Consider the following 13,723-nt stretch of genomic DNA (forward strand, 5'->3'; position numbering starts at 1 on the left):
GGAAATGTCTGTGATGTTGCTCCTAACTTGATTCAGCTTCTCTGAAGTGTTACAGTGTCTTTGCAAAAATTACAGCTCTTTTGCACCACACTCGTGTGGAGAATGGATATGATTCTTATTGGCAGTTCTGAGATAGGTTATGTTCCTCAATTGAAATTCTCTCTTTTAGAGTTCTTCAGTTATTAACAAATGCTTGCTTCAATAATTCATCTCCTTGCATAAAAATCCTATTGCCAAAAGGAAGGCAATTATAAGCAGTGCCTAGGGTATTTCATGAGGTTTTAACTTGTTTATTTCACTGTAATTTAGTGTTCCAGTGAAAAGAGGTCAGCCTGGTTTTTGGTGAATTTAGTGTCCAAATGCTAAAATCCAAACTAATAAACAAAGAGTGTAAATAGTTACTGGCTTTTGTTTTACCCTCAAATATCTATGACTGTGTACTGCAGTAGAATTAGAAAGTAAAAGCTAGAAAATTAGATAATTAGAACAATACAGTGATAAGCAAATATATTGCCATTACCCTCACCTGGAGAAAAAGTATAATCCAGGTGGCCAACATACAGTAAGTGGACAGCAATGACTTATTATAACCATCTATGCAGATCTCAATCAATTAAATTATGCATTATATTATAATTCGCATTCTCTTATTTTTGCATAATCACATGAATCGCTCACTAACGAAAACCAACAGGAATAGAATCCAGCAAGGGCCTGTCCTCAATAAAACCAAAAAAAGCTTAAATAAAAAAAGAGTAAATACTATTGCCCATTAGTGTAAAGCAGCATGGAAAGTAGGGTACTGGCCACTTACTGTAAACCACTTTGAAATATATTGTTTTGTTAAGCATATACGGTATATAGCACTGTTGCTCTGCTCTTTATTTTTAAATTCCTGACAAATTTAATTGAAATCAGTCAGATGTGAGCTTTTAAACTTTGTATACAGTATGCTTAATTAAATTGCAAGAGCTACCCTACCAAGGATTAAGCATGCACCCCACTGTACTAAAATGAAAAGGCTTGCTTGAGAGCCACTGTAGGATGTATGGGACACAGGATGAAACACCAAATGCAGCAGAGGTACAAACGGCAGTATCTGTTAGCTTGGCACCATGCAGGGCCTCATGCAAAAGCCCTAGGTTTCAATCTGGGGATGTGTGACAAAACTTGACAGTTGCACTGTTGGAATTACAATGTACTGCAATACACCATTGGTTCAGAGCTGTGGTGCAGTGTCTATCACTGCTTTTCCACAGATCATAGTTGCTGGATTCATTTCTGGAATAAGGTGCAGGCGTTCAGACTCTGTGTGAGTTTGCATTTCTCCCCTTGTTCATGTGGGTTTATTCCAGGTGCTGTGGTTTCCTCCCAGCTCCCAAAAGAAATGGTGGCTAAGTTAACTGGTGTGTCTTAATTGTTCTCTTGTGATGGACTGATCCTAGATGATATCCCATCTTGTATCCTAAACCACTGTGATATACTCTGGATTTTGGGATTCATCTTGGTACACAATATTCACTCTGACATCCACCCCATAGAAGTATATATTTGCTGGTATTAGTACAAAAGTTTCTTTCTGCTTAATCCATAGATAAAAAAAATAATTTCATTGAAGTCTGAATCGAACAATATTAGGTTAATTAACAAAAATAGAAAAAAATTAATAACTAATACAGAGTTGCATATACTGTATACAGAGGTCAAATGTTAATCGATTCCTTAAATGGAAAGGTTAGTACAGTATACTTAAACATTTCTATATTCTCCTCTGTCAATATTGAATTGTATAAGTGATTAGCATGTAACTGATGTACATTCTGTCTGAAATGACTGAAAGGGATGACAGAGTTCTTTATATCACTATAAATGGGGATTTTGATTTTATCTGAAATGTAGAACTTGCCATTTGGAAGGCTTGAGAAGTTGAACATGTAACTTGACAGGATGTACTGTACCATTAAAGACACTATATAAAATAAAGGTGATTATTAGAATTTTTCTGCAAAGAACATACAGTATACAGTATTTACTGTACTGTATATCTGCCAGGTGCTGGTACAGTAGATTCTCTTTGAGGAAGGGGCCTGCTTCTTGTTAGCTGTGTTAACCTCTCCGAAGCCCTCCTGTCATTCGGATATTTTCAGAAGCAGCAAGTGGATGTCAATGAAATCATGCGCCAACTGTAGCTAGGCTGACAGTTTAAGTAGGCATTGGAGCGCATGACTGGCAAGCGAACAGAGGGAGGAGGGGGGAGGGCAATACCAGCTGAATTTCTTTTAACTGGATTGTGGCTTCCAACTTGTGCTCTGCAGGCGTGGAAAAGTTCATTGTACATCAGCTAAACCTTGTCAGTAAAACAGTTTTCTGTGCTTTAGACTTCTAAAGGTAAGAATGCGTGTTTTGCTATTTCTTTCTCACTAGTTGTTCGTATTTTGATATCTCATTTAAAACGTCACTGTTTCGAATAGTCTACTAAATCATAAACTTTAAATGTTAATTTCAATGTTTTCTTGGAAGGGAATCAATTGTTTTGATTAAGTATTGAAAAGGGTGTAGGGTTGTAGCGAGTGCATTTAAACATATGACGGACACTTCGTGCCTTAATAAGACAAAATTTATATAGTTCACCACCGGTATCGGAAATTTTCCGTGCAAGATGTTTTAATCTTTTTTAAGCTTTGTCCTTATATGTAATTTATATACATATAATAGTTGAATTAACTAAGTGGAAAACACCAGCTCGTTTTAATTATGTAATGACAACGAAAGACACCAGGTGTTTTCCTGTACACTGTAGTCACCCCCACTAAATAGGCGGAGAATGCGTTTTCCAGGGACATAAAATAATTTGTATATTTTAATTTATTTTTGTGCATAACTCATTTGAATGCTTGGACACAGAGTACAACTATGTTTGACACTTTGTAAGTGTTTCTTGGATAATTACGGTGTAATAAAAGTTTATAATTTTGCAAGTTTTTTCTGTATTCTGACATGTAAACGTTTTTATAAATATATTTTTGTTCTTAATTTAACTAACCAAATGGAAGTTTCATTTTGATGAGAAACTGTTGGCGTGCTAAATATAGAATACTACGCAAAGCTTGGGTTTATTTTTTGCAATGCAAGGAAGCCTGCAGCCTATTTATAATCTACTAGGAATACCTTGGTCAGGGTCACATACTAAGGTAAAAGTTTCTAAATAGTTTATAAATGGTTCAAAAAAATTTACAGTAGCTACATGAATCTTTATCTTTGAGAATTAGATTTCAAATTATTGATTAGTTGATGACATTTTTCACTTTGTTCATATTTAATCACTCAGAGTAACCATGTATTCCATTAATATTCTAATTATTAAACTACATACTGTATACATGTTCAGTCGTATTTATCCAATATGATATGTGTAATTAGACTGTTTTATCAAAACCTATTTTAGAAGACTCAGATGTCAAGTAAAATAATTGATTCATCTGTGATATATCTCCTTAAGGTCTGTATTAATGTGGAACTCCAATAATTGTACTGTGTGATGTAGGTAACTGATATAAACCAAAGGGAGTTTTTTGAAAACAGAATTATTATTGTGCAGTGGATAATTTTATGTGTTTTTTGCTTCTTTTTCTAATAGGTAAAATGACACTGCTACAAAATCTTCAGCTGAAAATCGACCCTAAGGATCTTCAGATCAGGACTATAACAGTGGAAAGGTTGCTTGAACCACTGATTATACAGGTATTCAGTTTAATAAGCAAGGACATTCATACCAATGGAAAAAACGTTTACCTTTGACTTTGATCAATGAATTTAATCTTAGAGGAAAATTAACAGTTAACAAAATGCTTGCTTTCTAAACAAGTAATCTAACACCAAGCCACCAATTCATTTTTAAGCCTCCAATTATTTCTACCAAATTGCTCCATGAATAAGAAGTTGATTATTATAGCTGGAGAAACTGAAGATGGGCATGGCATCTTTAGGAAGCAGCTTAATAACACACTGGTGTACTATTTTCTTGTTAATGTGTGGACTTGTTTTTTCAGGACACTCAGAAAATGAGAAGGTTTTTGTTCTGGTTAGATAAATAAATATGGGTTTCAGATGATACAAGGCTATCTGAATGAAAAATGACAGTTCAGAAGATGGTCAGTCAACCACAGAATCTGCTATTGAGCAGCTAGAAGGAGAGTTTACAAAAGCTAATAGCCACTGTTCTTGACCAGTTTAGGTGCTACTAGGAGTCTTGGTTACAGGCACAGAGTGATACAGCCCAGACAAGTGCAGATTTTAGACTGAATTTAGCCACAACTATTTTGTTGTTGCTCTGCTCATCCATGCAGTCACTTTTATGCTACCTGGTTAGTTGCTATCAGCTCCAATGCTATGCTTCAGAAAAAGTGTCTCAGTACAATAGCTGATCCTGGAGTCGTATTGCAAGTTGTGAGAAACTGCCTATGTAGTCTTGGGCAGAATGAAAAGATATGTCTCTTCAAGCAGCATGTGCCAGCTTTAGAGTTTGCATCGTGGAATGCTAAGCTGTTGAAGGGTTTCTCTGCAGAAAGAGTCTTAGGGTTCTCTTAATTTCACACCTGCTATGACTCTTGATCAGAGGTTTACATATAATAATTCTGAGTAAACAGAATGTATTCTTTTACTTACATACAGTATATATTACATGGAAGCAAATATCTTGACTGTAATAATGTCTTAGTGTGTCTGTGTTTTTATTCAGTTCAGTTTTATTGCATCCCCCAAAATTCACTTTGGGGCATTGTTTATGTTACTAGACCTATTTGAACAAACCTGTCACAGTCGTCTTCCATCCTCTAGAGGGTGCTCCTACATTTTTCGTTGTGTTCCCAGCTTTATTTGTCCCAGCTATTTCCTATCCCCGATTCCCTATTTAAGCTTGGCGTCTCCGTAGCTCTGGGCTCAGCTTTGGAAGACGGACGCCCAGAAGCCCGCCTACCATCAGGCACAGAAGTGGCCCAAAGGCATAGGCTTCACCATGGCGTCCTGATCTCTGAGTCCGGGGCTCGGAGCGCCTTGCCTCGTTATGATTTTAATCTTCCATGTTCCTGGTTCAACGTTCCCATTCCCTGTGTTAACTGTCTTTGTCATGGCTAGACCACGCGGCTTTTGGATAATGGACCGCGCCCCGATTTTCCCTTCTGGACTTTCTTGGACTCGTTAGCCTACTTCATGCCTCCTGTGCACCAGATCACTCAAGTCACCATCAGCTGTCTGTTATCCCGACCTTACCTAGCTGTGCCTTCCCTGATGTCCTTCTCCAGACTCTTCCAGATTATACCATCACGCATAGGGTCTTCTTACGCAATTCCCGAGAGTCAGAACCAGCTCCTGTGACAGAAAGCTGAGTCTTCTACTAAGACCCCACGGATGGCATTCCCCCCCCCCCATCAGGATTTTTTTTTCTTTTTTTGATGTCTGGACTCTGATTGTTTTGATTTGGAGAGTCTGTCTGTTTTGGATTTTTTTTTCTCTTTCTTGGTATTTTTTTCTTGGTATTTTTTTCTAAGAGAGGACTGCCCGCCCTGTATATATTCATGTTTTTGGTGACTTTCTAGTTGTAAATAGTCATTATTGTATATAGTAACCTTTCCTAGTTGTACAGTATATAGTCTTGGCTTTTAGCTGTCCCTGGTTTAGTCACCTTCGTTTTTATTTTATAAGGGCACCCGGAGTCTGCCCTTCTAGGAGGGGGTACTGTTACAGTCACCATCCTCTCCTACAGAGGGCTCTCCAACCTCCTCATGTTAGTCTTTATTAGCTACATTATTTCCTGGTGTACCGTGCTTTAGCTTCCCTGTTAAAGTTTAGTCCTTCCGTCTTCGGGGCTCAGCTTTGGAACATGGAAGCCCGATGGCCTGCCTACCACCAGGCTTCAGGAGGAAGCCTGAGGGCACAGCCCTGGGCTTAGAACAGAGCTCCGTATTTCCTGGATTCTTGTCTCCTCATGTGTTCCTGCATCTCCTGATGGATCTCCCGGCAATGGACTTATGGACTGCTTCCTGACTCCCCCTTGAACCTCCTTGGATATGTTTGCCTTCGGATATTCCCCTACTTCACTGTGAGCACTAATTAACCCTGTGTGTCTCCCCTGAACCCTGTCTATGGTCCTTTTTCTTCGCATAGGGTCTAAATATCATCCTACACGGGAGAGCAACCCGGCTTTTGCAGCGGAGCTAGTTCAGATACGGTGACATCATCTCCCTCACTGCGCATAGCAGGGACCTCAGCTGCCTGGGTTGAGGGAGGTCTCCTTTAGCTCATGCGGCTGGTTCCCTGTTGCGTTACTCCAGAGACCCGGGTTTGCGCCCCAGGTGTTGTGGGATGAAACGGGGTGGAGGAGGGCACGAGACTGCACAGAACCGCAACGGTCACACTTTCATGACAAAAACGAAGTACTGTATGTGAGCCTGGTCAGTACCTGGGTGAGAGACCTCCTGGGAAAGCTAAGGTTGCTGCTGGAAGAGTTATTAGAGGGGCCAGTAGGGGGTGCTCACCCTGTGGTCTGTGTGGGTCCTAATGCCCCAATATAGTAATGAAGTTGCTATACTGTAAACAGGTGCTGTCCTTTGGATGAGATTTAAAACTGAGGTCCTGATGCTTTGTGGTCATTAGAAATACCTGGGTTCTTTTCCAAAAGAGTAGGGGTATTACCCTGGCATCCTGGCCAAATTTCCTCTTGGCTTTTACATATCATGTCCTCCTAATAATCGGGCTAGGGGTGCTGACATACAGTATCATCCAGGTAGATGCTGGACATTGGTGGTGGTTGAGGGGAGTTCCTGTTATCTGTAAAGTGCTTTGAGTGGAGTGTCCAGAAAAGCACTTTATAAGTCTAAGGAATTATTATTAATTTTAATGACTTCATTTTATTTATTATGAAAATTTTATTCACAGGCTTGGCATGCTGCAATATGATGCTTTTTAGGTTTCCACACAGTGAAAACCTACTGTAATTGTAAGACATTTTAGTTTATATTTGATATCTTATGTGAAACTGGGTAGCTAAGTGACTTCATAATACCGTAGGTAGGTATCTTGGTGCAGATAAGTTTTCCTCAGGAGTAGCAGAAGGCAGTATATCAGAAGTCAGGTGGAGAGGGTAGAGGGATTTGTCTAACCTCCCGCAGTTCAGGGAGGAAGAGTTGGTTATTGGTATCCTGAACTGTAGAGTGTTGAGATGGTGCAGTAGTGCTGCTGGCAATCCTTATTCCAGTTTAGGTTCTGGGCATAATTCTAGTTTTCATTTGTCTCCATGTTCTTTTAGGATATCATATGCAGCACATATTTCCAGTTTTATTTTGTAGCAAATAACTTTTATAGTTGCCATCACGTCCGAATGCCTGAGTGAGGTTAGAGAGTGTACAGTACGTGTAAGAATGTATTACATTTAATGCCACATTAAAAGACAGAAAATTAACACAGATAATTGAATCTGTGCATAAGACAAAATGCCAATGTTTCAGCCATATCTTTGAGAACAATTCTGTTGCAGCAGTGAAGACAGGAAGAAGGCAACATAGATTATGAGTTAATAAAATTCCTTATTTATTTGTAATAGCATGTGTCTAAAACAGACATAGTTAATGTAAAAAAGAACTTAAGCAGTTCTGTGGTTAGTATAAAAACTAAATGGGTAGGTTGCATCTTTTGCATTTTCTATTTATTTTGTCCTTGTTGTCATATTCATGAATTATTATGTTTTACATCCTAAACACCTATTTCAGGTTGTCTCTTGAATTGATGTCCCAAAGCAAAGTATGGAGAATCGAATGATCAGAACTCTGACAATGAGTTTTAAAATGACATTACATTTTACATTTTGTGAGAATAGTTAACTAGCCAGGAATATAAGAGCAAAACATCCATTGATTAAGAAATTAAATTATCAGTTGTTCCTCTGAGGATTTTCTGCTTTAGTTATGGCTTACATGGTTATATACTGTATAATACCTCTTTTGGCAGGGGACTGAAAGTGGTCTTCATTTACCAGGTTGTTATAGTATGTATTGAATTGAAGGTTGGCATGGTAGAAGAAAATGCTCAAGGATATTTCATCTTTCTCGCCCTTATTAACAAGGAAAGGAGCTTTTTAAATTTTTCCATTTAATATAGAGCTAAGTTAACAAAAAATCATGTGATTGTTTTTTATTCAATCAGAATATTTCAATTTCCTTTTTTTCTAACCTTATAATACAATGTTATAGATTCTTGATGTAATGAAAGTGTTTTAAAGTCTTATCCTTTGGCTAATATATACAGCAATTCCTTATGCACTGTAGTCATTTATAAATATGTCCAAATATGTACCATGGGACTACCTGTGAACATTAGCCATTTAGCCAAATATAATGTACAGTGCATCTTGTGTCATGCATGCTTGGGAGTAATTTATAATTTTATGTTTCTGCTAAATAAACAATTTGCTATATAGAGTCTACATTTAAGGAGGCTATGAACTCCAGTATTGCCAGGAAGCAAAACTGCCAAAATATGTGAAAGACAATTTAGAAATGCCACCTAAGCAGTGCGTGCACTCAGAGTTTAGTCAAGCTTAAGGCAAATTTTACTTTATTTGCCAATATTATTATATCTTCATAAAGTTGTGTGGTAAGATTACAACAGGCAAGAAATGGACTACAAACATTCCCATTTTCAACACTTCTACATTAGAACCACCAATATAATATTTTTCTTATATACAGAAAGCCTTTCAGGGATTTTCTGTATAAACTAAAACGACCAAATGCAAATTAAAGCTTAGATTTTACAGGAAGCTCCAGTACTATACAGGTATCCAGAGGGTTAACATTCATGTTGATTTGCAAACATCAGTTATTTAGCGTGGTGAAGTTGAGTCATAAAGTTGCCATTGTTAGGGAGCCTGGGTGGATGCTGTGAGTTACCAATGACTACAATGAGATTTGTGAGTTTTGCTAGATGACATATTATTCTAGCACATGCAGATGTTTGCTGTAGGGAAGCAGTACCTCAGGTTAGTCTCTCCTAGGACATTTCAGCTGTACATCCAGCACTAGGTTTGGTCACAGGTGCTTTGTATGAATGTATAGCACTGCTGAAGTCTAATGATGGTGGATGAAATAGTGTCTTTTACTAGTGTAAACTCACAAACCCATATTATCATTCATGTGATGTCACATTTTTTGTAAGCTTACATTATATACAGTAGTTAATGAGGGGTGCAAAAAAGAGACAAACTGTAAGTGCTCAAATTGCATACAGGGATATTAATATATATCACATGTAAACATTATTGTGTAATTAAAATTGAGACAATTGAGACATTTAAATGAGACCATTGAGAGAAATGAGACAACAAATATGTGAATTTGGTGCTCCAGAAGTACAGAAATGGAGTCCAGCTTCTCTTTTTCAAAGCAGAGAATTTTTGTTTTTGCTTTGGGTTATACATTTTCACAAAACAATACCTTATGTGTGCTGCTTTTAAGATAATCCCATCTATTGTAAAAATGTTATGCTGAAAAAGCAATTTAAAAATTCTGGATTGGGTTATCACTAAATCACTGGTAGAACACTTGAATGTCAAGGAGAGATCAAGGTCAGTTTCAGTGGGCTGAAGACAAATAAAAGGAAACATTTTGCATCTAGTTGCTGCTGTTTGGAGGCCTTGTCATAGTGTTTAAGAAAATTCATTTCCATTTAATATATTGTATTGGGACTTAAAAAGTTACTTTTGTTACCTATAATTATACCTTTATAAGCAGGAAAAAGCTCTAGATAGCTTTACTAACCTTCCTAATTTTTGTTGCACAAAATAAATACTTTGCTTTCTGTACTCTTTTAAACTTCAGCGGTTTAAGATTTTGGCAAATATATTATCTCTCAGAAATTAACAGGACTCAAAGGAAGGAAAAGCTTTCTTGATATGGGTTTCTCATTTGCACAGTTACTTCTGGATATTTGACTTGAATAGTGTGAGCAACAGAATCTACTTTTTTCCCGTTGTTCTCCTGGGCTAATGAAAAAAAAAAGCCTGTTTATTAGCATTTTACATGGAAGCAAAAAATAACTGCTTTATATGAATGTGTTTTTTAGCCAACTAAGTTAATAAAACTGAGTTTGTTCAATCCTTTTTTATGGCCAAATTAAAATATATTTCACAAGAGTATTTATCTTCCATTGGAGAAATTTGGTTAAATTCTACTCATTCTGCAAAATGGTAATGACTGTAAATGCCCCCAAAATGTGTCACATAATATTTTTCATTAGGACATAGGATTGATCCATATTTAACATTTCTCACTTGACTATCTTTATAGGTATTATGTGATTTTTTTAATTGAAAGTGATTTACTACTGTGGGATACCAATATTTGTTTACCTTAAACAGTTCCTAGATTAAAAAATGTTTGCTAGTGCAATCATCAGTAAAACTGCTGACAGCTTGCTCTGTGAATTTCATACATGAAGTACATATTCACCTAATGTCTGACACCATTGTATTTAATGTCTAACTGGTCTTTGCACTAATGGATATGAATGAGTCTGAAATTATGCTTGACCATGTAAGTATTTTCTTGAGTAGTTAGCCAGGAACTTAAGACTTTTTTACTTTAGGATGGCATTTGCTTTAACTAAACATACTGTACAATTCTTTTGGGATATTTTTTATTAAGCTTCTGCATAATGTTATCAGCTTGGTTGTACAGAATATTTTTTCCCTATCTGACTAGTATCTAGTATTTTGACTCATTAATCCCTAAAACAAGCTTTCCCGACTTTAAGTCCATAGGACACACCTGTACTGTACACTGCATCCTAAAAATGTAGGCCAGACTTCTAATACAATAATTGGAAAATTTCTTTGCATTATATAAAAATCATTATAGATATATATTACTGGTTTATAGTGGTACTACATGTGTTTGAGATGTTTATGCAATTTTTTACATCTTTTTATGTCCCAACTTTACATCCTCTGACTGCATAGCATCCTAATAAAGTTCAGAGAAACATTCAGTGCTTACAAACTATGTTTTGAGAAGTTAAAATAAAAGTAATTTATTCTAAAGTATATGATATTAGATGTCCTTATTTATCAGTACAGTACAGTACAGTATTTAATATGGAACTATGTAGCCTGTACATAATGTTCTACTGTACATATCAGTTGAATTTAAAAGTATTTTAAAGTATCTCTCACATGCACATGTCTTTTTGTTTCTACAAGATTAAATTACATCGAAGTGCTCAACTTAATGGATTACTATGGTAATCATTTTGTTTAGACGCAGAAAATGTGAATGTACACTATGTACATGAATGTAGTTTTATGTTGTCATGTTCTGGTTCCTATTACTATTGAGAAATTGATTCTTATGGAGACATATCTCACACTTAAAGTCTTCTGGGTGCCCATTAACCCCTATTTCCATTAATTCTTACGGGATATGATTCCCTGATAATATAACCATGTTACAGTCCCCATTGACATTAAATGGAGACCCCCTGTATATACTGTTTTTAACAGTATAACTATGTACAGTATGTGAGTATCAATTAAAATGTACCACCATATTCATGCGTATTCATAATATATACTGATGAATATTGATTAAAGCAAGTTAATGTCAAGCCAGGAAAGAAACAACATAGGTAGAACTTTTGTGCAACTCACATTTTGAAGCCTGGACTGTCACATGAGGTAACAAGGTTTTGTGTAAGTGTGGTGCAGGAATGCAGAATAATATGCTAATTGATGTTTTAAGATGGAAGCAGATGGAGATAAGGTTCTTTTCCGATCCACATTTCCCAGAGTGCAATGAGGAATGAACTGCTGTCTTCAGTCACCTGACCAGTAAAAAAGAAATGGTCAGGGTGCTATATGAGCAGTTCAGATAAAAATGAAAATAAGGTCAAGCCGTGTGAAGTGAAGAGACTTTGGTCCAAGAAGAAGGATGATGTTGGTTATTGGACAGTAGAAATACCTTCATTCCAAGAGTTTCTGGAAGTGAAGGAAGTAGGAACTCCTATCACAAGAGCCAGATGTCCTGGGTGTGTCACATTGTTTACTCCAGACTTGGACCATAGGATAATTCGTGTGTGATGGCCAAAGCAGAAGTATCTGGTTAATACATAACTCCAGTTGTAGTACATTTCCTGTTGCTGCCCATGTAACTGTTTTTCTTGCAAACTGGAACAACATGTCCAGGCTCTAAGAGAGGAATTGGATGGAATCCCAAAAGACAGCATCTACAACCTTGTGCAGAGCATGAAACACAGATTGTGTGTACAGCATGTGTGGCTTCCAACAGTAGCTGAGAGCTAGTAGTTCCATGCTACTAGCTTATGATTTTTACAGAAGACTTCCCATTGATGACACATGCTAATCAGCATAATGCAATTTACCTACAGTACAGTGTGTCATGTTTAATTAATGAATTATCTTTATACTTTATATGCAACTAAAGATTTTCCTGGTAATAACTTTGTTTTATGTGTATTTGATTTTCAATATATTTTAGCATTTTGTTGTACATATATTTATTTATACATTTTTATTTATACATTTATTTTCACAAGGTAATGAATGAAACACCATTCTTTTAAATGGAATGATAATGTATGCAGTTTACAATAGTTATAGCTGTAATATTTAAATAATTATGATGAGTAAAAATAAAATGCATTTGATTAAATTGCTTTCTAGTAAAGACATGACTGCTATTGACCTTTTAAGGAGAACTATCACAGTAAAATAAACACAGAACATTACAAAAGGTTTGCAGAATTCATGAATGTTATGTTTGTTAATGATAGATTTGAAGACACTTTAAAAGTTTATAGGGGCTGTTATAGAGGTTGTAGAAGTGACAAAAATCCTGTTATCCTGTTGTTAGGCAAAACTAGGTTCTATAAAGAGTTCTCTAAGTCTTTATAGAAGCCTTTATAGAATCTCTAAGATGATTGTGATGATTATCTGTAAAGGCAATGGCCGGCAGTAAAACATAGTCAGAAAAGTTACCCCTGTTCTTATTTGTGTGTTGTAATGTTAGTAACAACATGTTGAGATAGTGTTGACTTCGAATTTTAAAAGTATCATACGCAGCTTTCAGTTGGTATTCTAAAATATGAAAATATTAAAAACATTGAAGATCATTCTGAAAAAATGTTGATTTATATATTTAACTTTATTCTGATCCTTGTGCATTTAACATTGACTTACATTATTAAAATTAAAAACTACAAAATATACATTGCACAGAGAGATATACTGTATCACAGACTTTATCATAATCTAATTAGATTAAATTATATAAGACATAACAATTAGAACATAACAATGTTAACATAACAAGACATAACAATTAGAAAATGCTGTATCGGGTGTGATTTTAGGATCTACAGGTGCAATCCGACCAGGCGATTGTGGTTAGAGGTGATGTAGTGCCAAACTGCAGCAAAACTGCAGCATGGGGTGCAACAGAGGAACGTGTGAGAGAAAATAAGGAAGAATTCAGTGGCTGGCAGAAGGTGAGCAGAAATGCCAAGAGAAGTAATCAGGAGAGAGCCTGAGAATGGAGGGAGGTGAGTGATGAAGAGATCAATAGCAAATGTCAAGGATCTTAAATTGGATTAAAGTTAATATGGGAAGCTAGTTAAGTGCAAAGATAACGAGTTGAGGCTAGGATTTTGGATGAGATGA

General features: G+C 36.3%; 1 protein-coding gene across 1 annotated transcript in view; it reads left to right on the forward strand.

Moving 5' to 3' along the window:
* The first annotated feature begins 2,232 nt into the window (after positions 1 to 2,232).
* Positions 2,233 to 13,723, forward strand: part of LOC148661626 (catenin alpha-3-like) — a 600,833-nt gene continuing 589,342 nt past the window's right edge. The window contains exons 1-2 of the mRNA XM_088635643.1: positions 2,233 to 2,388; positions 3,638 to 3,741. Of these exons, the coding sequence (XP_088491769.1) occupies positions 3,643 to 3,741 (99 nt within the window). The 5' untranslated portion in view covers positions 2,233 to 2,388; positions 3,638 to 3,642. The remainder of the gene's footprint in view (positions 2,389 to 3,637; positions 3,742 to 13,723) is intronic.

The sequence above is a fragment of the Lepisosteus platostomus genome, chromosome 6, assembly GCF_059453375.1.
Source record: "Lepisosteus platostomus isolate fLepPlt1 chromosome 6, fLepPlt1.hap1, whole genome shotgun sequence".
NCBI classification, from domain to species: Eukaryota; Metazoa; Chordata; class Actinopteri; order Semionotiformes; family Lepisosteidae; genus Lepisosteus; species Lepisosteus platostomus.